The following is a 22,276-nucleotide window of genomic DNA, read 5'->3' on the forward strand; positions in this document are numbered from 1 at the left end:
AATTTCTTAATCACACACTTGACATATCATACTTGGTTCAGTTACTTACATATTTTTTCTTCTGGGTTTTCATTTTCCTTCTCTGACTCCCCAGTTACCCACCTGCATCACCCATCTCCCCCCAGCCCGATGCATACTCTTCTATACTTTTCTCCATGCATGTAAAATCTTACACCAACATGTATGATACATGTTCACTCAAACACCTACAGGCATTTTATAACTGATTTACAAAAAGTCATATTTTACACACTTCTACTTTTCTTTTTTCACTCAAGAAAACATTGTGGAATTCCATTCAAGTCCATTAGCATAGTTTTAACTTGTCTACCTTTTTCTTTTTCTTTTTCTTTTTTTTGGGGGGAAGGTAATTAGGTTGGTTGGTTTACTTATGTATTTATTTCTCTGTGTGAGTACTGGGGACTGAACCCAGGACCTCACGCTTGCTCGCACTCGACCACTGAGCTATGCCCTCCCCACCTTTAACTTGTCCACCTTAATGGCTATGTAAACATCCTATGGAATGGATACTAAAGTTCCTTCCCTCTTCCAATTTCCCTACCAATGTGCATTTATTTTGACTCTAGTGTTTTGGGTTTTTTTTGCCACTAGGGATAATTTCACAATAAATGGACATGTCTTTCATGTACCGGGGTTTTACTTCTAAAAGAAGATTCCCCAAAGTGGTGTAAGTATTTTAAGTTATAATAGATATTGCCAGACTGCTTCTCAAAAGCACTGTAACAATTCACAGTTTCTATGAGCAGTGTCTAAGAATATCCTTTGTTCTGACAACAAAAAGCATGCCTGCTCTTTTTTGTCAGCCTAATTGCATACTGTTCTCATTACAATTTTAATGTGCATCCCTCAACAACTACTGAAGCTAAACATTTTTTGATAGAGCCATCAGCCACTTGAATTTGCTCTTCTCTCAACTGTCTATTCACATTCTTTGCCATGTTTTGCTGTTATCTTTTTCCTGTCAATTTCAAGAAGACTTTTTATCTGATTGGCTCTGCAAATATTTTCCCTAAATCATTGTTTATGTATTGGCTGCTGATGGCATCTTTTGCAATGCAAATGAGAAATACAGTCAATTACTTTTTTTAACAGCTTTTCCATCGCCTGTGTTGATAAAGTTAATCCCCAATTCCTAGATTGTGTACATGTAGTCTCCTTTCATTTTCTTTCAAGAATTTTATTGTTATTGAAAAATTTAAATCCTGAGTCCACCTGGAATTTTTTTTTTTTCATATGATTTGTGCTGTTGGTTCAACTTTACTTTCTGCCTGGTTAAAAAAAGCCAGTTTTGCCAGAAGCCTTTTTAAATAAACAGTTTCTTTCATCTATGGTTTGAAATTGCACTTTTTCCATACATGAAAAAGCTCATATACACTGAGTTCTATTCAGTATTTTCTGTTTTGTTCCTCTGATGAATTTATCTGCTCTTTTGCCAATACTATATTAATTTGATTAGAATTACTTCATGTTATAGTCTGACATTTGGTATGAAATTTTCTTTTTCGTATTTTTCTTATCTAGATACTTAGGCATTTATTTTTCCATATGGAGTTTAAAGTCATTTCGCATAAATTAAAAAACAATCATTGAAATTTCATGTAATTCCAAAAGAACTGCATACAAATTATTAGATGTTTACAGAGAAAAATTCTTGATTTCTGTGCCTTCTTAGAAAATTACCTTTTTAACTCAAAAAAATCATTATTCTCTTCATTTATTGGTATACAATCACATCATCAGCAAAAAGAAGTTTTACCTTTTCTTTCCCCTTGTTTATACCAATTATTAAACTTTCTTTTTTTTAAATCAACTTCACTGGAAACTCCAAGATAATATTTATTAAAAATAGATGACAGTGGGCATCTATTAAACTGTTAAGTTCTTGGTTTTTATAAAATGGCTTCAGCACAATATATGCTGTGGGGTTTGGTAAAGAAACTAAGCAGTTATCATCTATTATAATTTAATTTATATTTTATTACATTAGAAATGTTTACAAATTCTATTAAATGCTTTGTCAGTGTCTACTGATAGCATCTCTTTTAGGCTGTTAATTTTACTGATATATTTTCTATTACTGCATTGGCTCTGCATTCTTGACATAACTTGGTCATCATAATATATCATTCTTTAGGTATATTGCTAAATTCTATTTTCTATTATTTTAATTATAACTTTTGTTTCTACATTCATGAGTCAGTCTGGTCTGGAATTTTGTTTTTTTCCAACTGCTTTTATTTGGGCTTGTTGTTAAACTTTTTCTGACATCATAAAATAAATTGGGGGGTCATAGTCTATGGGGTAAAATATTTTAAGTAACACTGGTATTACCTTCTTTAAAAGTTAAATAGAACAAATCATGAAATCATCTAGACCTAGAGCATTTTCAATCATAAATCTTTAATTACTTTTCCAAATTTTCCAATGGTAATTGTTTCATCAAGTTTTCCACTACTTATTGCAATTTTCATAGCTTATGTTTTGCTGAAAAAGCATCTATTTCTTGTTTTAAAAATATGTTGATCTAGAGTTACATGAAATACCTTTAACCATTCTTTCAATCACATCTTTATCTGTGATTATGTTTTCTTTTTTCATTCTGGATCAAGCATTCTTATAGGGAGGCAAGTCTTGAACAATGTAGCCATTTGTTTTCTTATATAGATTACATACATACCTCATTCAGGGAAGTGGGCTTTGAATTGGAATGATGTAAAAACTTGGGATTTAGTGTCCAGGACATTCAAAGAGAAATTGATAGGGAAGAAAAGTGGATGCTGCCAACTTAAATTGCAGGGAAAAAAAAAAAAAAAAAAAAGGAATTCTCCTTCATTGATCTGTGCACGAAACATTACCGAATTATAAGACTCATAAAAAGTGTCTCTCCTACTAATTTGCGGCAGGCATTTTAAGCAAGACTAAGAAAACAGGAGTAGTGCACAATGTACTAGGGCTATGCTCCTTTGTTGTTGTTAAATAATGAGTGTGCTGAGTCATAAAGTTGACAGCATTTTGTTCACTCAGTGTCAGGTTGTGAAACTATTCCTTGGCTTTGCCTTTTCAAGACGAATAAAGGCAAAACAAATAATTTATTTAAATTATTTATTATTTTAGTTAATAATATATTTATATATTAAAATAATAAAGACAAAGTAAGTGCCTTTTTAACATTAAAAACATTTAATAAAGTTTTTGGCTAACTTAACAAAAGCCATTAAAAACATTACTTTATTATTCAGAAAAGGGCCAAACAACAAACCTCTACTTTTCTTCATATATACTTTGTATTTTATCATTCCATTAATATATTTTTAAACTTTCATAAGCCAGAGTGACCAGGTTTATGTATTATAAAGTATTTTCTATAATCTTTTGTATAAAATTTTCTATCACAATTGGAGAATGACTTGCCTTATGGTAAAACACTTGGTTCAAATTCACCAAATCAGTAAGATTTCTCCTAAGGATGAATTCCTCCACACATAATGAAACAGGATATCTTACTCAAGGCTTTCTGACAATTCTTAGGTTTTAATTCCTATAAGCATTCTTCCTAGCATGAATTTTCTGATGTCTGCTGAGGTTTGGCTTCTGGTAGAAAGCTTTGCCACATTCACTGCATCCATAGGGTTTTTCTCCTGTGTGAGTTCTCCAGTGTTTATTGAGGCATGACTTCTGACTGAAGGATTTTCCACATTCTCTGCAACGATAGGGCCTTTCTCCTGTGTGTATTTTTCGATGTACATTGAGGTATGACTTCTCGCCAAATGACTTCCCACATTCATTGCACACAAAGGGTCTCTCTCCTGTATGTGTTCTCTGATGTTCCCTGCGGTGTGACTTCTGGGTGAAGGCCTTCCCACAAAAAAAACACTCAAAGGGTCTTATCCCAGTGTGTATTCTCTGGTGTTTAATGAGGGTTGACTTATGTGAGAAGGCTTTCCCACAGTCAGTGCATCCATATGGCTTCTCCCCAGTGTGACTTCTCTGATGCCTAATGAATTCAGACTTGTAGCAGAAGGCTTTCCCGCACTCAGTACAGACGTGGGGTTTCTCTGTAGGTGGAACCCTCTTACGTTTGTACACAAGAGAACTGGTGACTGCTGGTTTATACATAAGTGCTGGGTTATGGCTGAAAGCTTTCTCACAATGACTGCATTCCCAGAGCTTTTCTCCATTAGGTCGTCTGTCATGCTTTGTATGTTGTAACAGTTTCCCATATCCATAGCATTCATCTTGCTTTTTTGAATAGTTTCTCTTAAAACCATTCAAGTCTAAATTATGGTTCAAACTTTTCCCGCAAGGGTCCCTGTTATTGGGATTTTGAATTGAAGGGAAAAGATCAGTGCTCAGATGTGATACTTTCCCAAACTTATCATGTTCATGGTTTCTTTCCTTGGGCAGTGTTTTCTTGCTGATGAATGTACTTTGCCTCAAAAATGCATCTTGCCGTCTTTTCCTCTGGACGTTAACTTGCCAAATGTTTTCTAGAGAAAGTACAGCAAATCTTTCTTTATGAATCTGTTATTATGATCTGGAATAAAACTGCTAGAGAAATGCCATCAAAATTTAAGGGGTGCACAGTACATGAATAGAGAGCATGAATCACAACTAAAATCACCCATGCAGGGAAGAACGTCATATGAATAGAGAATAGAGATTCAGGAACTGGCATGGATGCAATGGAATGTGTCATAGAGTATAGAGGGAAATAATCCTGAAGAAGAGGGGATATTATAGCAAAAGTGTTCTTAAAAGATCAGAGAGTAAGTATGTCAGGTATTATGGGCCATATTGCCTTGGTCACAATTACTTAACCTTCCCATTGTATGGTGGGAACACAGACAGTAAGAAAATGTAAGGATGCAGCTGTGTTCCAATAAAACTTTATTCACAAAACCAGGTGGCTAACCTACAGGCCGCAGTTTGCTGATCTCTGTTATGGAGGAAACGGGGCTAACGGTCACATAACACCTTGTTCCTGAACGTGTGGTTCTCAATGGTCAACTTCAGCCTCATCTGGGAACTTGATGTTGATAGATATGAAGAATCTTGAGCCCTATTCCCAGACCTACAGAGTCAAAATCTGCATTTTAACAAATTGCCCAGATGCTTCTTATCATATTAAGAGTTTGACAAGCACTGTTATAGCAGTAGGAAAGTTTACCATGTTGAGCTGGTTAGTAATAATATAAATGGCAAGGGCTCTAAGATGAACTAGATAAAAGCAGGAATCAACAAAGCTAACTAGAATTTAAAACAAAAGCTCTTAACTTGGTAGACAGAAATCTGGAAGCTATGAATTTGTATAGGGGAAAAAAAATTACACCTTTATTTTCCCTAAGTTCTAACCAAAATTGAGCATTTCTTTTGATTATGAACTGAGCAACCAAACACAGTACTATTAACTCTTGTAACTTTGTACTAGTTTGGGAATATGGTATGTTCATGTTACATTATAGTTGTGGAAGATTTCCCAAAATACATTCACAACCATCTCTACCTGAGATCATGACAGTTATTAGACATGATGCCAGATCTCATTTAATGTGTAAAAAAGGAAGTACATCTGCTATTATCACTAATATCATTAATATTTTTAAAATACTTTGATCCTGCATTTTCTAACTTTATTTCAATAACTGTTGTATTTTAGTAATTTCTTCTATAATCTTACGGATTTTATTTTATTTTTATATGTAAAAAAGGGGTCTATTAGGCTTCCCCAGAATGCTTAAAAGTTCCATGGCTAAGAACCCCTGACTTAAAGATATTCAGGAATGAGATAATCTGAGTTCAATTTTAGGAGACGTCAGTGGAAAATGCAAAGCAGTGAGGAAGATTTAAAGTCATTCCTCAAAGGAAAAACAACAAAACTAGCATGTATGCATAGAACAGAGAGGGTGACAGAGACAGAAGATTCAGAATAAGCACACAGTAGCAAAGCTCTGGAATGAAAAGGTGAGGTATGTGTGTGCATGCACTTTGTGTGTGTGTGTGGTGGAGGGGAGGTAGCAAGGAGTGAGGATGACTTCAGTTTCTGTCCTGCAAAATACAGGGATAAGTGGACACAACTGTGGAGATGACCCACTGGTTGGTAAGATGAGGGGAAGGGGCCCTAGGTGGTACGAGGGGGACAAAAGGAGGCAAAATAGCAAAGAGGCCAAGTTGTGAGCATCGTATGGTCTCCAAATAGATGACTTCTTTGTGGGACTTACACCGCTAAGAGAATCAAGGCTGGAAAACAGAAAATGGAGCCATCTCTGGGAAGGAAAAGGCTGGGCTGCAACCAGGGAAAGAGGATACAGAGCACCGAGACAGGAGGGCTGACTACATTCCCCCCTCCCCCCCAGTTATTATATAAAATTCTTGAAAGAGGGCAAAGAAAAGCAGCTGACAGCCAGGTTACAATGGTTTCAGGAAGGCTGATGAACATACAGCAAAATACACCTCAGAAGGCACCAGAGTGTGACGGTGAAGAATACTGGTTCAAGAGCCTGACAACCTGGGTTCAAATCCCCATTCGGTTCCTTACTTTCTTATATTCTTAGACAAGTTTCGTAAACTTTCTGTGATTGTTTCCTCATTTGTCAATGAGGTAATAAAGGCTGGATACCTCCCCTAGGTGTAGGAAGGGTTGAATGAGTTGACAGCCATAAAGGACTGAGAACAGAGCTGGCACACAGTGAGCACGCCGAGTGCTGGCCAGTCCTTCTGATGCCGTTGCTGCTACTACTACTAATCAGTGAAAGCTGGATGGTGGTAATCTCAAAGACATTATTTTGCGGAGAAGCATGAAAATGACTTAAATGTTTCTGGGGTTTACATAATATTTAATTCAATGATGTGATTACAACACTAACTATTAAGTGTCATAAAGAGATCTGGGAACAGATGGCACTGACTCTTCTTGCTAAGCCCACGACTCTTGTGGAGAAGTGGAAGTCCAGAGGCAACCTAAAGAGTGGACTACTAACACTCAGGGTACCAGGGTACTGTTGAGACATTTTATAGGGCTGATGGGAGAGGCGCAGTTATTCTGAACATTCAATAGAAGTAGTTAAGAAAGGCCAAGCGCAGCCATCTCCTTCCCTACCCAATGATCCCTGGTCACCTCCTGGAATCCACTGCTTCCTCCTCTGTGACTTAAGGAAATTAAGGGGCTGAGGGATAATATAAGGGATTAAGGAAAGGATGGGGAGTGAGACCGTGGGCATAGCAGGCGGGTCTGAGGCATTTTACCTAGAAACTGTTAGAAAAGAAAACAGTAAGACACCAGCAAGAATGGGCTAATCACAGAAACTTATTTGTAAGAATGCCTGACTATGAAAGGGAAGGTGAACCTTTAACCTTAAGAGAGACCAAGGATTCTGGACAGAGATAGAACAAGCACACAGGGAGGTGGGATACATGGAGACTGAAGGGTTAACAAGAAGGCTGAAGCTCTCAGAGAAACGTCTCCAGCTGCTTTTTTAAAGCTCTAAGGCTTTTAAGAGCTGGACCCTGAACCAAATTCCAATGGTACCAGCCTCCCACAGTACCTCTTTACCTGGATTTATCATACTTACCACGACAGTGGCAGCCTGGGCACGCCGCCTCACAGACCCATGGTGCTTCTTCCTGCTCCAGCCTGAGGATCACATATGGTTTGGTGCCTTCATAACCTGTTCCAGGGAAATGATCCAGGCCTTAGGCTGAGCTCCTTGGTCTTCAGGGCCATTCAGGCAGCATGAAAGGCTGAGCAACAGACAGTATACTTGGGAGGAGACTGTACACACCTTGTCCAGAACTCAAAAGGAATTAGTCATCCGAGACCACTGCAACTCAAGTCAAGCTCACTGAGGCAGCACAATGTAAGGGTTAAGAAGGCAAAGTGTGCAGCTAGATTGCTGGAGTTCAAATCCTGCTCTGGCCTTGCTGCATACTGAATGGGTGACACTGGGCAGTTAATCCACCTCTCTGCCTCAGTCCCCAGATGTGTAAAACAGTGGTACCAATGGTATTTACCTCATAAGGCTCCTATGATGATTACATGAGTTAATATTTTGGAAGTATCTGGCACATAGGAAGTATTTGATACTTGAGAGGTTCTGGGCACTTCAGTTACCTTTAGCAACTAAAAAGGGAAAGGTGGTCATTCAAGCATCATCTAGATTGTGTGGCAGAGCTGATCTTACCCACTGAGACGAGGTTGCTGTAGGTCTCCAGCATCACATCCCGGTACAGGGCCCTCTGAGCGGGATTCAGCCTGTGCCACTCCTCTTGAGTGAAGCCCACTACCACGTCCTTAAATGACACAGGTCTCTGCTGAAGATGAAATGGCACTGAGTCACGTGGGAACAACGAAGGCAGCAGTGATGGTTCTGGTTTTTTTATAATGTTGACAGGTCAGAGCTTATTACGATCATTTATCTAGGATGCCTTTTATATTCCTGGCTCTGGGCAACATATGGTGGGACTGGAAGCTGTTGTCATTTACACTTTGGGTCAACACATATTGACTGAAGACTCACGGTGTGTCTGACCCAGTGCTGGTTGCTGGGGACACAGTCACGGATGGCTCCTGACCTCAAGGAGCTCACAGCCTGGGAGAGAAAGCAATATGTAAAGCCATCAGGGTGAAAGGGTAAGAGCTGGGGCGGCAGGACATCTGGGCTACGGCACACAGAGAGGTGAATGGTCCATTACATTTTTCAGGCTTCAGAGCCCAGGGTATGTGCAGCTGAGTCTTGTCTGCAGGAAGATGGAGAAACTGCCTTCCCTGAAGAGGGAGCAGCATGAACCAAGGCCTGGGGCCAAATAGCGATCTTAAGGACGGCCAATCGCTCAGCTACAGGGGAGCATACAGAGGCTGGTGAGACGATGGACTTTAAGACAATATGACATCAATAAAGGGAGAAGTATGTGTAGAAAGCCCATTCTAGAAGGCATGGGGTGAGTTTCCTGCATTCTGTGTCAAGCGGTACAATGGGAACCGTAAGCAGACTGTACACCGTATCCCTAGAGTAACCACTGTAATCATAGTGCGAAGAGGTGTCCTGAAGTAAATAAACAGAATTCTAAAAAATGTCCAATTAATCCACACAAACAGACACACACACACACATAAGAGAAAAGAAACGGAAACAAAAGCAGATGGGACAAATACAGAGCTAAATACAAAAAAGACAGATATAAAGCCAACCATAGGTTACATAATTATATTTATATTAAATATAATTAATTATATTTATAGTAAACTATTATAATTTATATATATATTTATATAACATATTTAATTTATTTATATTTATATAATTTAATTATATTTATATTAAACTATATTAAATTATAAGGTTATTTAACACATGACTAACACTCCACTTTATAAGCCTAAACTAAACTGTAAAGCAAATCAGCCTCTTTTGTTTTTAATTATAGTTTTTTGGGGGGAGGAGGGAAGGGAGAGGTAATTAGGTTTATTTATTTATATAGTTGATTGGAGGTACTGGGATTAAACCCAGGACCTTGTGAATGCTAGGCATGCACTCTGTCACTGAGCTATACCCTCCCCCAACTAACAATCCAAAAAGGCAGAGATTAGATAAAATCTAATTACACTGGATTTTAAAAAAAGCAATGCTGCCTGCAAGAGATACAAAACTCACAGTCTGAAAGTGAATGGATGGGAAGAGAAATGTGACAGGTGACCTGGAGGGAAGGGAAAGGAAAGACTCACTAATATCCCAGGTGGAAAATGAGGTTCACAAGTAGGATGTTAACAGTGAGACAGAGAAAAACCACTGTAAAGAAGAGCAGAACCTGTGCCTTAACTGGTTGTGGGGTGAAGAGAGCATAAGGGTAACACCCTTAAGGCAACTGGGTGACCGTGGTGATGAAGTGGAGTCAAGAAAAACAGCAGAAGCAAAGAGGGCGTCGTACTAAAGCTGTGTGAGCCATCAGCCCAGAAGTGGCAGCTAAAGTTGTCACGCGGTGCGGGATCCGTCTGCGAGGAGACAAGAGGAGCCAAGTGCTCAGGCCAGAGCCACGAGGGACACTCATATGTAAGCGGCCAACAGCAGAAGAGTTCAGCGGGAGACCCAGAGGAGCAACTGTGGAAAGGAGGCTTCCCAGCCCAGCAATCCTCTGGTTTGGGGCACAGAGAACAAATTCCCCAAAGAGCCCAGTGCCCTGGGACCCTGCTGCTGAGGGAGACCCAGCGGTACTAACCTAAGAAGGCACCTGGGATATTGTGATGTATGAAGAAATGCATCTGTGCCCTGATTCCTGGCACAGAGCTTCTTAAACCCCCGAGACTTCCGGAGTGCTAGGAGCAATAGGAGTGTCTTTTGTTACTTGTAACAAGCACCTGTCAACCGTAACAGAGTTTATGCTAATGACGTAACTCTTGGAAGATGGGGGCTGGTTGCCAGAGGAACCAGTAATGTGATTAGAGAATTAGAACCTGTAGCCACAGATCCCCCAGTCTCTGGTGAGGGGAGAGGGATGAGAGATTGTGCTAATCACCAAAGGCCAATAATTTAACCAACTAGGCCTACATGATGGAACCTCCATAAAATCCCCAGAGAGCTTCCAGGTTGACGAACACATCCAGGGCTGGAGAGGGGCACCTCAAACTCCATGGGGACATAAGCTCCTGTGCTCAGGAACCTACTTTGCCCCAAGTACCTCTTCATCTGGCTGTTCATTTTGGGGGGGATGTGGGAGGGGTAGGTAATTAGGTTTATTTACTTATTTAAATGGAAGCACTGGGGATTGAACCCAGGACCTCGTGCTTGCTAGGCACGGACTCTAACACTGATCTACACCCTCCCCCCTTGGTTGTTCATTTGTATCCTTTATAGTAAACCTGTGATGGTAAATAAAGTGATTCCCTGAGTTCTGTGAGTTAGAGCAAGTTAAGACTGAGGAGGGAGTCATGGGAACCACCGATTTATAGCTGGTTGACCAGAAGTTCAGGTGACAATCTGAGACTTGTGACTGGCATCTGAAGTGGTGGGCAGTCTTGGGAGACTGAGTCCCTAACTTGTCTGCACAGAACTGGAGAATTGTTGGAATAGGGGGAAAAAACTTCCTCTATTCCTATAAGTAGAAGAAACAGTTTTGCAACTGTAGAGAATTTAATCTTGCCCAAGGAGAGGTCTGATCTTTGCCTTCAGCTCCTGGAAGTTAATCTCTAAGCCCCTGGAATGTCCTCCAGGATAAGAGTGGCTTCTTTTTTTCACCGGGGGCCCTTGGGCTGCACCAGAAAGTCTAGCAATGTGATTTATGGGTCACAGGCATCAGGTCAACCACCAGAGCGGCTGGAGACTGAGGTCAGCAGTCAACCATGCCTAGTGACCAATCCCCCAAAAAAGATCTGGACGCCATGACTTAGGTGGGCTTCCCTGGTTGGCAATACTCTACATGGTCACACGTGGTGGCTGGGAGAATTCAGCACTGTCCACAACTCCGCTGGGAGAGGACAGATGGACATACTGTGTGAGGGGTCTCCTGGACTCTGCCCCAAGTATCTTTTTCTTGGCTGATTTTAATCTGTGTACTTTTGCTGTAATAAACCCTGACTGTGAGTGTAACATTCTGTGAGTCCTTCTAGAGAATTATCAAACCTGAGGGTGGTCTTGGGACCCTCCAAACTTACAATTGCTGTCATAAGGGAGGGTGGCTCTGTGGGCTGCTCGCTAACTTCACACTGGCTGACAGACAACGAGGGGCAATGGAGCAGATCAGCAAAAAGGATGGACTTCAGGGCAGGACTGCTTGAGTTCAGCTACAGGCTCCGCCACTAAATGAGTGACCCTGGGAAAGCTATTTAACCTCTCTGTGCCTCAGTATTCTCATCTGTTAAATGGAGATGATAATAGTGTATGTCTCTTAGTTATGTGGTTTACATGCGTTGACATGTGTAAACTATGCCTGGCATATAACAGCACTGTATAAAGGTAACTATTTTATTTAAGGAGGAAAAGACTGTAAATCAATATTTTAAAATCTATTAAGAAAGGGAAAACAATTTAAAGGACAAAAAAAAGAGGGGGTGGCCAGGGTCTGTGCCTGGGTGTCGGTGGGGTGGGGAGCCCTAGTGCATTGCACAGTGCCAGTGACACCGGCCCATCCTCTCCGGGACTGGCCAGAGGAAGGAAGTGCTGACAGGGCCCCGCAGAGGCTGAAGGGGCTGAGAGCAGCCACTCTCCACCCTCAAGAGGCTCAGGGCTCCTTGAAGAATGTCAGGTCTCACAGCGCTACCTGAGCAGCGGCCCAGGCAGGTGGACCCGAAGGCAGGACCAGAACCGGGGTGGAGGCCATGCAGGCTGGCCCATGAGACCCTAAGACCCACACAAAGGCCATGGCACAGAGAAGGCGCCAAGCAGACAGCCTCTTTGATGCCAGAACGCACCACAGGAGCAGGAGAGCAGCAGTCAGGCTTCGCCACAGAGCACAGGGCCTGGCTCAGTGATAGGCTCTGGGTCAGCACTTCCCCAACAGAGCTAATTGGGACGGGACGGGGTGGGGTGGGGTGGAACAGAATAGAAGGGAATAGCACAGAACAGAGCAAACTAGAAAAGATATAACTCTGCACCCTAGAGGCCATGCCATTTTCACCAAACACAGGGAAGAAGAGGAGAGAGACGGAAGAAACACTAAGGCTGTAAAATTAGCAAAACTTGGTGACTGAGTGTGACAAGTGGAAGGCAGGGAGAAATCAAGGACAAACCTCAGGGTCCTGGCTTGCCTGGTGGGATGGTACCATCTCCTGAGATGGGAAACAGGGAAGAAGAGACAGAAACCAGGAGTTCAACTTTGTACACGTTAAACGTAAAGTCCTACGAGGCAGCCAGGGACGATGCTGATCATGTCGTGGGCAAAGGGGGTGGGAGCTCTGGGAGGAGGCCTGGGCTTGGGTGTAGAGGAGGGCGTCACCTGTAGACTCACCAGTATCCACCTAAGAGTGGATGAAACCACCCCCAGAGGCCCCACAGAAACATCAGCATCTAAGAGGTAAGCAGATGGAAAGAGAAACCACAGAAGATGTTGAGAAGCTGTAGGGAAGCACTGTCCCCGGCATGAAGGAGGGAGGACTAACCTCACTGAGTGTCATAAACAAAGTCTATTCCAAGCACTTTACCTACATTAGTTCATTTAATGCTACATCCATATTACAAAGGAGAAAACAGGCAGAGAGGTTCAAGGACTTGCCAAAAACTGGCATTCAGATTCAGCAGTCTGGTCTGAGTGCTCTCACCCAGAACATGGGGCTGCCTTTCAGACAGAAGAAGGAGACAGAAAGTACAGCTGAATTCAGCACAACCATCAAAAAGCATCTCCTGACTTCAGCCTCAGCAAAGTCACCTGGGACCTTGGCCAGAAGTTTTATTTAAGTGGGAAGAGAGGATTCTGGACTCAAGAAAAAATGAGAAACAGGAGGTAGAAACAGCAAGAGCGAGGAACTCACTTCAGGAGATGAAGGAGACCAGGAGAGAAAGCAAAGGACGTTCTGGTTCACAAATGGTAATGGTTTCTAGGGTTGGAGACACTGACAGTGGTTGTAGGGACGAGAGAAAAGAACTCAGAGAGGGGAGAGCTGGGTCCCTGGAATGAGACGTAGGAAAGCAGGAGCTCTGGGGCTGCGGGGATTCCGGCCAGGGCACAGGGTCCTTCACCATCCAAAATCAGTGAGGAAGGTGGGGGGGCTGGGAAGACCTCACACCGAGTCATGCTAGGGAATAAGACGTTCAACTGTTTGCTACCAAACTAGCAGAGACACCTAAAGGGAAAGACAGAAACTTAAACAGTGGGCAGTTCATCTGTTCCTCAATCTCGATAACTTAGATCAAAATCAGGACTTCTGTAAACTTGGAGGAATCTTCCTGCCCCCTCACAGAAGAAGTAATATTTGTATTTTCACTTTCTTTTAACTGGAATTTAGCATTTTCTGCCGTTACCCATGAGCCACAAAGCACAGAGGAGTTAAAACTTCCCGCAACTTTGACATTGATAGAAAACAGTCACGTCATTGGGAAGCTGAGACCGTGGTGGTTCTGGTCACCTGGGGAACTGAGAGTTTCGCCTTGGGGCTTACACTCAACTCCGAGGGATGAGTTGAAGCCCTGGAGAAAACATGCTTCTGTGTTGTTAGTGATCGTTAAGAATTTTGTCCACTCTTTCAGTGCTGCTCACACTTGCATGTGCAGAAGGATGTCCAGAGCTTGTTAGGCAAAGATTCTCAGGCCCCACCCACAGTTAACTGGTCCAGCCGGTGTGGCTGGGGCGTGCCATTCGGTATGTCTAAAAAGCTTCCAGGAGATGCCCTCGTCCTGGGACCACGCTGTCAGCAACAGTACTGCCCGACCTCAGTCATAAGAAGGCCCCTCAGGGAAATGTCTTTAGAAAAAAGTGCCTTAAAAAGCTAAGTTTTCTCTTGGAAATAACAATATGTTTCTTCCTTATGGCTAGCACAAACCATGGGCTGTCTCTGCCTTTTTGCTGGGCTACCAGGAAGCACACAGTTAGTGACTCTTGCTGGAATCTCTCCCTTGTACATCACACGTTTCAACAAAGAATGTGCCTTGCATCATTGCTTGTAATATCAAATTTGGAAAATATCAGAAGGTCCAAAAAATGGAGGGGGGTATATTATATATTCCATGCATATTATGGAGATTATGCACATTGTTTAAAAAAAAGTACCAATATGGTACCATCTCTAGGACATTTTAATCAGGGGGGAAAAGGGTAGAGTAGTATGTATAATAAGTGTCTGGCCACTGTATCTATGTGTAGCGAGAGGCTGTGGCGTTCCACCCAAATCCCCCTGGAGTACCAAGGTACTTCTCCCAGCTGCTAGGAGACGGCTGGCTGTTGCAGGCTTGAGACCTTTTGAGAATTTCCCTTGGTCAAAGAGAGCCACTCCACCCAAGGTTACATGCCCTCCCTGGGGCAGCCTACAACCAAAGACTGACTGATTTCAGAATGCAGTGGCCTCCTTGCCTCCATTCACGACAACACTGAGGACCATACCAACTCCAGAGCATCTTGTAAGATCAGCTGATGCCTCTGTTCAACAACCCCCTCTGCCCACTCTGCTTCCTTCACTGACTTACAGGTGTTCCAAGAGCCTCCCTAGTAAACCTCCTGCTTGCAGATCTCCATCCACAAGTCTGCTTTCCTGAGAACCCAGCACATGACAGAGCATGTGTGGTTGAAGTGCATATATTTTTTCTAGAACACTTTCCCCAAGAAGGGAAAGTAGGCTTGTTAATGTCATACTTACCTGGTACTCAATCATTTTCTGTTGTTCTTGGAAAAAGATCTGTGGCCTGTGAAGATAGATTGGAGGGAGGAGGACGGAGAAGGAGAGAAGAGAGCTGTGAGAGACCAGGCTTGTTTTAGGACTTGCAAATTCCCTACGTAACTCCTGCACAAAAACCCATGCTTTAAGTCATTGTGGTAGAAGGAAAACATGGTGCCATTCAACCCAGAATGTGGATGCACAGAACAGACTTCCCAGGAAGCAAAAGCCGCTACCATGTGAAAACTGGAAATTATTAAAAGCCAAAAATCCTTCAAACTTATACCACTGGTCCCAAGTATATACCAGAAAAGGGGCTTTCATATCTGTTACGATAATACCACGAAGAACACAAAGCAAAGCAAAGTAACTGTATAACTTCAACAAAACTAATGGTTACTTAAACTGTGGTACACATAATTACTGAAAGGCTAAACCTTGTTATTCGCCCAGCAGATTATTATTTTTTTTGTCTTTTCAATAAATGGTTTTATTTTTAATTTTTTTTACATTTTTTATTGAGTTATAGTCATTTTACAATGTTCTGTCAAATTTCAGTGTAGAGCACAATTTTTCAGTTATTCATGAACATACATATATTCATTGTCACATTGTTTTTTTTGCTGTGAGCTACCACAAGATCTTGTATATATTTCCCTGTGCTATACAGTATAATCTTGTTTATCTATGCTACATATGCCTGTCAGTATCTACAAATTTTGAAATCCCATTCTGTCCCTTCACCCAGCAGATTATTCAGTGTTGTCATTAAAAAATAATGTTCAACCGCTGACAACAAACAACTCAAGATGTTTAATCAAAGAAATAACTGTAATGGCTTAAATTATTTTTAAAAGGGCAAGTCACAGGTTAAGAGTATAAATAAATACTTTGATGTACTTGAACGTTTAATGTTAGAACTATATTAAAATTACCAGTGGAATAACTCTTGGTTTTTAAAAATTATATCTTTTGTGGCGATTCTCACTGAAGTAACCGGGCACGGTGTCATCCTGACTGGAAAAGCCTGCCAGCACCCAGATTCTGATCGCTACCACTCATTCTCACCAGAAAGAACTAGAGCTCCTCAGAAAATGTCTGAGTCCATCATCTGGAACAAAGAATACAAGGTGCACCTTTACAATCTTGAGTGTCAGAAAGCAAGGACCCTTCCTCAGGGGATAGGTCCAGGCAAGGGGGTGAGTAGAGGTCAGCCTCAAGGGGCTCCAACCTTGCAAGCAGTAGCGCTGGAGAAAACTGGCCATATCTACCCAAGTTAAACACACGAATATGGCCTCGTAGTTCCGTATGAATGCATATGTTCACAAAGCTTTAGTCTATAAAAACTATAAATATGGAGTGATAATCAAAAATCACAATATTAAAATTTTCCTTTTAAAATAACTGGTACTATATTTAGATAAGACTACTATAACTTGGAGGTTCCCTATTTCCAAAAAATACACATATTGGGAAATACGGAACTAAATTCATACAAAACATTAATAAAGAACATTCAAGCTTTTCACTCACAGTAGTGAGAAACATATAAATAGGTCTGAATATACTGTGCTAGTAAGCTACAGCCTGGCATTGAAAATCCACATCCAGGAGCAACAAGAGGTCTGACTTGTGGCTGGTGGGACTGCAATTTGGTTCAATCATTTTGGAAAACTGTTTGGCCATATCTGCCAAAGCTGAATGTAGAATCCCCGTGACCCAGCAGTCCCACCCCTGGGTATATACTAGAGAAATAACTGCATAGTGTTCAATGAAGACTTGAATAAGAATGTTCATGGCAGCTTTGATCATAGTAAGTCACAACCGGAAACTGCCCAGGAGAACTAGATAATTGTGGCCTCTCTATATAATGGAATACTATTCAACAACAAAAAGGAATGAACTGCTGATATCCATACAATCCATGTGGATCTCACAGATATTATGTCCAATGAAAGAAGTCAAACTTAGGAAGAATATACTGGATAAATCCATTTCTAGGGAGTTCCAGAACAGGTAAAACTATGGTGAGAGAGTCAGAACGTGGGAAGGGGATGGATATTACTGAGATGGGGTAGGAAGGAGCCTGCTAGCGTAGGGGGTCAGCCAACTTTTTATTTGAAAGACCAGACAGTAAATATTTTTGGCTTTGTGGGTCCTGTGGAGTTTGCCACAACTATTCAATTCTGCTGTTCTAGCATGAAAGCAGCCACTGATAATGATACAGCAGTGAATGAGTACAGCTGTGTTCCAATAAAACTTTAATTACAAACAGAGATGGCAGGCCAGATTTGGCTCATGGGCAATCGTATGCCAACCCCAGCTCTAAGGTGGTGGAAACGTTGCTCTAAGTGGTGGTTACACGAATGTGTGTATGTATTTAAAAATCCATCAAGTTGTATATTTATTATTTGTATGTTTTGCTCTATGTCTTTTATACCTCAGTAAAAGGGACAAGGAAAAGAAAGGCAAAAAGCAAACAGCAAGACGTAGACAAAATAACTCCTACATCCACCAGAACTGACTCACACCTTTGAGGGCAGGAAAACCATCCCACCACTGCGCGGGCAACAAGAGTTTGTTTCCTGATTGGCATTCTTGAGCTGTGGCCCTGATGACTGGCAACTCAAACAGTGACAGCCTCACAGCTGATTCCCACCAGATCCAGGCTTTGCCCACTGAGAAATAGTCTAGGAGGACAACTTTTAAAACAGAGCAACTCATGTCTCTCCTCTGCAAAAAGAGGAGATTGTAATCTTCCCATGGCACAGAGAAGAGCTTTTCTTGAATACAGTGACATTCATAATGTTTGACTATCCTGGTGTCCTCCCCTGGAGAAATAGGTCTAGCCAATTACTCTCCTAAGGTTTCTTTACATAATGATGATTAATCCCTCCAACCTTAGTGACTGCCAAAGTCTCACAACTGATCACAGATCAAGGAAAATTAACTAGAAGAGATCAAGAAAAACTGGCCACAACTGGAATAACAGCCTTGAATTATATACTTTCATGTGTCAGGTAAGCGTGGGAACTTAAAAATGACTTATTCCAATTGTCACGTAAATGTAAAAGGCCGTCAGTGTCCCTCAATACTAAAAGCCTGTTACTTAAGAGTCTTTGCTCTGGCAAGAGATTTGGACCCTGGGTGACTCCTTCAGAAGAAGATCCCCTCTCCTGGACCAGAGGGCCTTTTACCTGGCCCGTTAGGCCCTCAAGCTCCATCTCTCAAAGGGAACTCACCCTCAGCTGCAGCCACTGACAGAGGCTTCTGCAGGTGTGACTGAGGTCCTGCGGCCCCAAGGAGAGCCCTGCTGTCCAACAAGGTGGTGGGACCCAAACGTGTACACTCAGGACACCTGAAGATAAGCAGACCCAATGGTGAGAAGTCATCCAGCAGCCCCCAATACTCTGGGGCCAGTGAGGAAGAAGCCTGCAAGAGGGCTGAGCAGCAGACATATCTGAGTGATGGCTGTGCTCTGGGTTTGAGGGAGGGGCAACTTCTGGTAAGACCCTGAGCCTACAAGTCACTCGGACAGATGTCTGAAAGCCAAGCGATTCCTTTAACTGACTGAAGGAATCTAGGCCAGACAGTTTACCTCCCTGGACCTCATTTTCCTCACCTGTGAAAACAGGAATGATAAATAGTAATTTTAAAAAGCCCATCCTGGTGGGGAGGGCATAGCTCAGCAGTAGAGTGCATGCTTGGCATGCTGGAGGCCCTAGGTCCAATCCCCAGTACCTCCATCATAAAATAAATAAACCTAATTACCTCCTCCCCGCCCCTACAAAAAAAGATAGAAATTTAAAAAAAAAGTTTTTTTTAATTAAAAAAAAAAAAGCCCATCCTTAGGGGCTTTCCAAAAGTTACCTCATTTAACACAAACTCAGGAATGGTTGAAAGGGGCTGAGTTATGAATAACAATAGACACCTTTATCCCTCTTATCACTTAGGAAATTCCAAGGGTTTCAGGAGCTCTGTGCCAAAAATAGGACTGAAGACCACATACATATTTCTTATTATAAATCACAGTATCACACAGACTAAAATAAAAAGGATAAGAAACAGTAATTGGGTACATATGGTGAAAGTATGGAGAATTTTTTTTTCAATTTCCCTCAACAACAAGGTAAAATTATTGTAGTGAGTTTTCTTTTGTCATTAAAAAGCAGATGATTCTGGTGGATAATCTGGATAATTCCACCAGATAATCTGATGGAAGATGAAGCCAGTCATCTGTCTTGCTAGTCAGTCTTGATAAGCGGTACCACCACGCAGTCAGTCCCCCAACAGCAGCATGGCAGGCATCTGAAGGGATAGCATCTCCTTCCCTGCATGATAGTGACTCATACATCCTCATCACCACACCCTGAGATTTGAACTCAAAAACCGTATGTTACTATATAGATACCATCATCTGGATGCTCTCAGGCACAAAGCACAGGGTCCAGTTCAATGTGCATTTGTTTTTTTGTTTTTTTTTAACTTAAGTATAGTCAGTCACAATGTGTCAATTTCTGGTGTACAGCACAATGTTCAATGTGCATGTTTTTGACTTCCAGAAGGAATATCCAAAAACAAACAAACAAACAAAATAGGCAATCTCAAATGGCCAAGCCAGAGCTACAGATTAGAATTTTGTCCTGGTGTGTGTCTGGTTTCAGAATTTCAGACAAAACTTTCCCATTGTATGAATGTTTTGGCTTCAGATTATTTCTATGATTCCATTTAATTCGAGTTCAAAAACAGGCAAAACTAATCCATTGTATTAGACCTGGGATGGCAGTGGGTATTGACTGATAAGGCTTCAGGGTGCTAGAGATATCTTAATCTAGGTTGTGTGTACACAGTTCTCGTCAATGTAAAAATTCATTGAGCTGTGCCGTTAACATAAGCATACTTAAATGTATGTGTGTTATGCCTGGAAATGATCTGGAAAAATGTTTATTGCATAAGAAAAATGAAATAATCTGGATTCAAACTTAAGAATTTTTTCAAATGGAGCCACATATTGCCCCTTGACCAGGTATGAATATTCCATTTAATTCAAATTCAAAAACAGACAACATTAATCAGTGATGTTAGAACTGGGAGACTGGTCCCCATGGCAGGGTAGTGGCTGGGAGCGAGTATCATGGGGCTTTCCGGATGTTACAATCTTCTGTTTTCTGATAAGCACATTACCCTGGGGTGTTCCCTTTGTGACAATTCATTGAGTTGTATGTATATTTATGCATACTTTTGTATGCATCTTATACTTCAATGAAAGATTTATGTTAAAAACTTTAAAAACAAATATTACTTGCTCCCAAACCTGGCACTAGGCATAGTGTAGGTGATGAAGGAAACTACAAGAAAAAGAAAATGCCTGACTCCTTACCCATGCGTGTGGGTCCTGCATCGAAGAAATTACCCGTCTTTGATTGTGTGCAGCGGAAAAATAGGAAATGTCTGCTCTAAAAATGAAAGCCTGGCATGTATGGTTTCTGAAAGATGTTACCTGCCTCACCTCTCCACTTCCTTTGTTTCTTCAGATGCTATTCTCACCGTGCTCTGTCTGAAGATTGCCTAAGGATTGAATGTAATACTTAAAACAATCAGGGGTGGGAGGGTGTAGCTCAGTGGTGGAGCACCTGCCTGGCATGCATGAGGTCCTGGTTCAATCTCCAATACCTCCATTAAAAATAATAAATAAACCTAATTAACTCCCCCCAGAGGGGAAAAAAAAACAATTAAAAGACTGTTTCACCATTTCACCCTTTTATTAAGCTACTGATCAAATCTTATTTTTCTTTCATTTGTGATTTTGTCCTGGTCCATCTTAATCACCAGTACTTTGACTTTAATTTCAGTGAAGAGCAGTTGCTAAAAGTAGCTTTTTGGTTTTGTCATTGTTATTGTGGTATTAGGTTTATTGAACGGTTCTACCAGGATTTTATTAGGCACAGGTTCACGGAAGTCAAACATGCCATGCCTAAAAAATACAGAACAAAGTAAAAAGATTCTTAGAACACGATAACTTCCAGAACCAGTTTCTTTTCCTTCTGTGAGTCATCTTTTTTTTCCCTAGCTTTACTGAGATATAATAGTATAAGTTTAAGGTGTTCAATCCCCTGATTTGATACATGTATATCTTGCAAAATGATTACCACATTAGGGTGAGTTAACATCTCCATCACTTCACGGAATTATCTTTTGTGTGTGTGTGTGGTGAGAACATTATTTTTAAGGATTTTCAAACACTCTCAAGGTTTACCCCTTCAGCAAAATCTTTTACAGTATCAGTTTAGATACTTACTCAGTAAGCTCTTTGTTTCCTGACCACAGGCAAAGGAACATCCATCCTAGCTGCCATGAAGTCAGAACAGATTTCCAGAAACCAGGCTCACACTTGGGATGCTGTTACAGATGGATATGTCATTACATTTTCCAGAAAGAACCTTAAAGGAAGCATTAGGAGAAATATGCATTAAATCCTTGGCAAAAGCAAGAGAAGCCACATCTTTAATAACATGTTATTTTACAGGAGTTTAACGCTTAATCCTTTCAAAGCACTTTCATTAATGTGAGGAACAATACAAAAAGGGGGAGGGAGATTTCCAAAAGAGTTCTGAGGTAGGCTTTGGCCCTGAGGAACAGGAGGGAACTGGCTGCTCATCAGATGGGGTATGTCCTATGGGTGAAGTGTGTTCCCACTGTGCAGGGTTGCAGCCTCAAATCCTTGACTCTCCCACTGCCTTCCTCTGCACTTTACAAGCCTCAACACCAACTCCCTTTAAGCCTCCTAATCATAGACACACCTGGTGTCTCCAATCTACAGCTCTCGGGCGTCCTTATAGCTATGATATCCCCATATGTCCAAATATGACCATTGAAGACCACTAGTCAGTGACTACAAAGGTCACTGATTCGTTCTGATTGCAGAACGGTGAATAACACAGATCCCAGATGGGGAACCCACACTGA

At 41.5% G+C, this 22,276-nt stretch overlaps 1 protein-coding gene across 1 annotated transcript in view; it reads right to left on the reverse strand.

The window, feature by feature from the left end:
* Nucleotides 1-2,520: 2,520 nt before the first annotated feature.
* LOC105096945 (zinc finger protein 27) overlaps nt 2,521-22,276 on the reverse strand; it is a 64,355-nt gene continuing 44,599 nt past the window's right edge. Inside the window, 5 exon segments of the mRNA XM_064490001.1 lie at nt 2,521-4,508; nt 7,590-7,685; nt 8,199-8,328; nt 15,293-15,338; nt 21,609-21,709. Of these exon segments, the coding sequence (XP_064346071.1) occupies nt 3,553-4,508; nt 7,590-7,685; nt 8,199-8,328; nt 15,293-15,338; nt 21,609-21,709 (1,329 nt within the window). The 3' untranslated portion in view covers nt 2,521-3,552.

This window comes from Camelus dromedarius, chromosome 9 (assembly GCF_036321535.1).
Source record: "Camelus dromedarius isolate mCamDro1 chromosome 9, mCamDro1.pat, whole genome shotgun sequence".
Taxonomy (NCBI): domain Eukaryota; kingdom Metazoa; phylum Chordata; class Mammalia; order Artiodactyla; family Camelidae; genus Camelus; species Camelus dromedarius.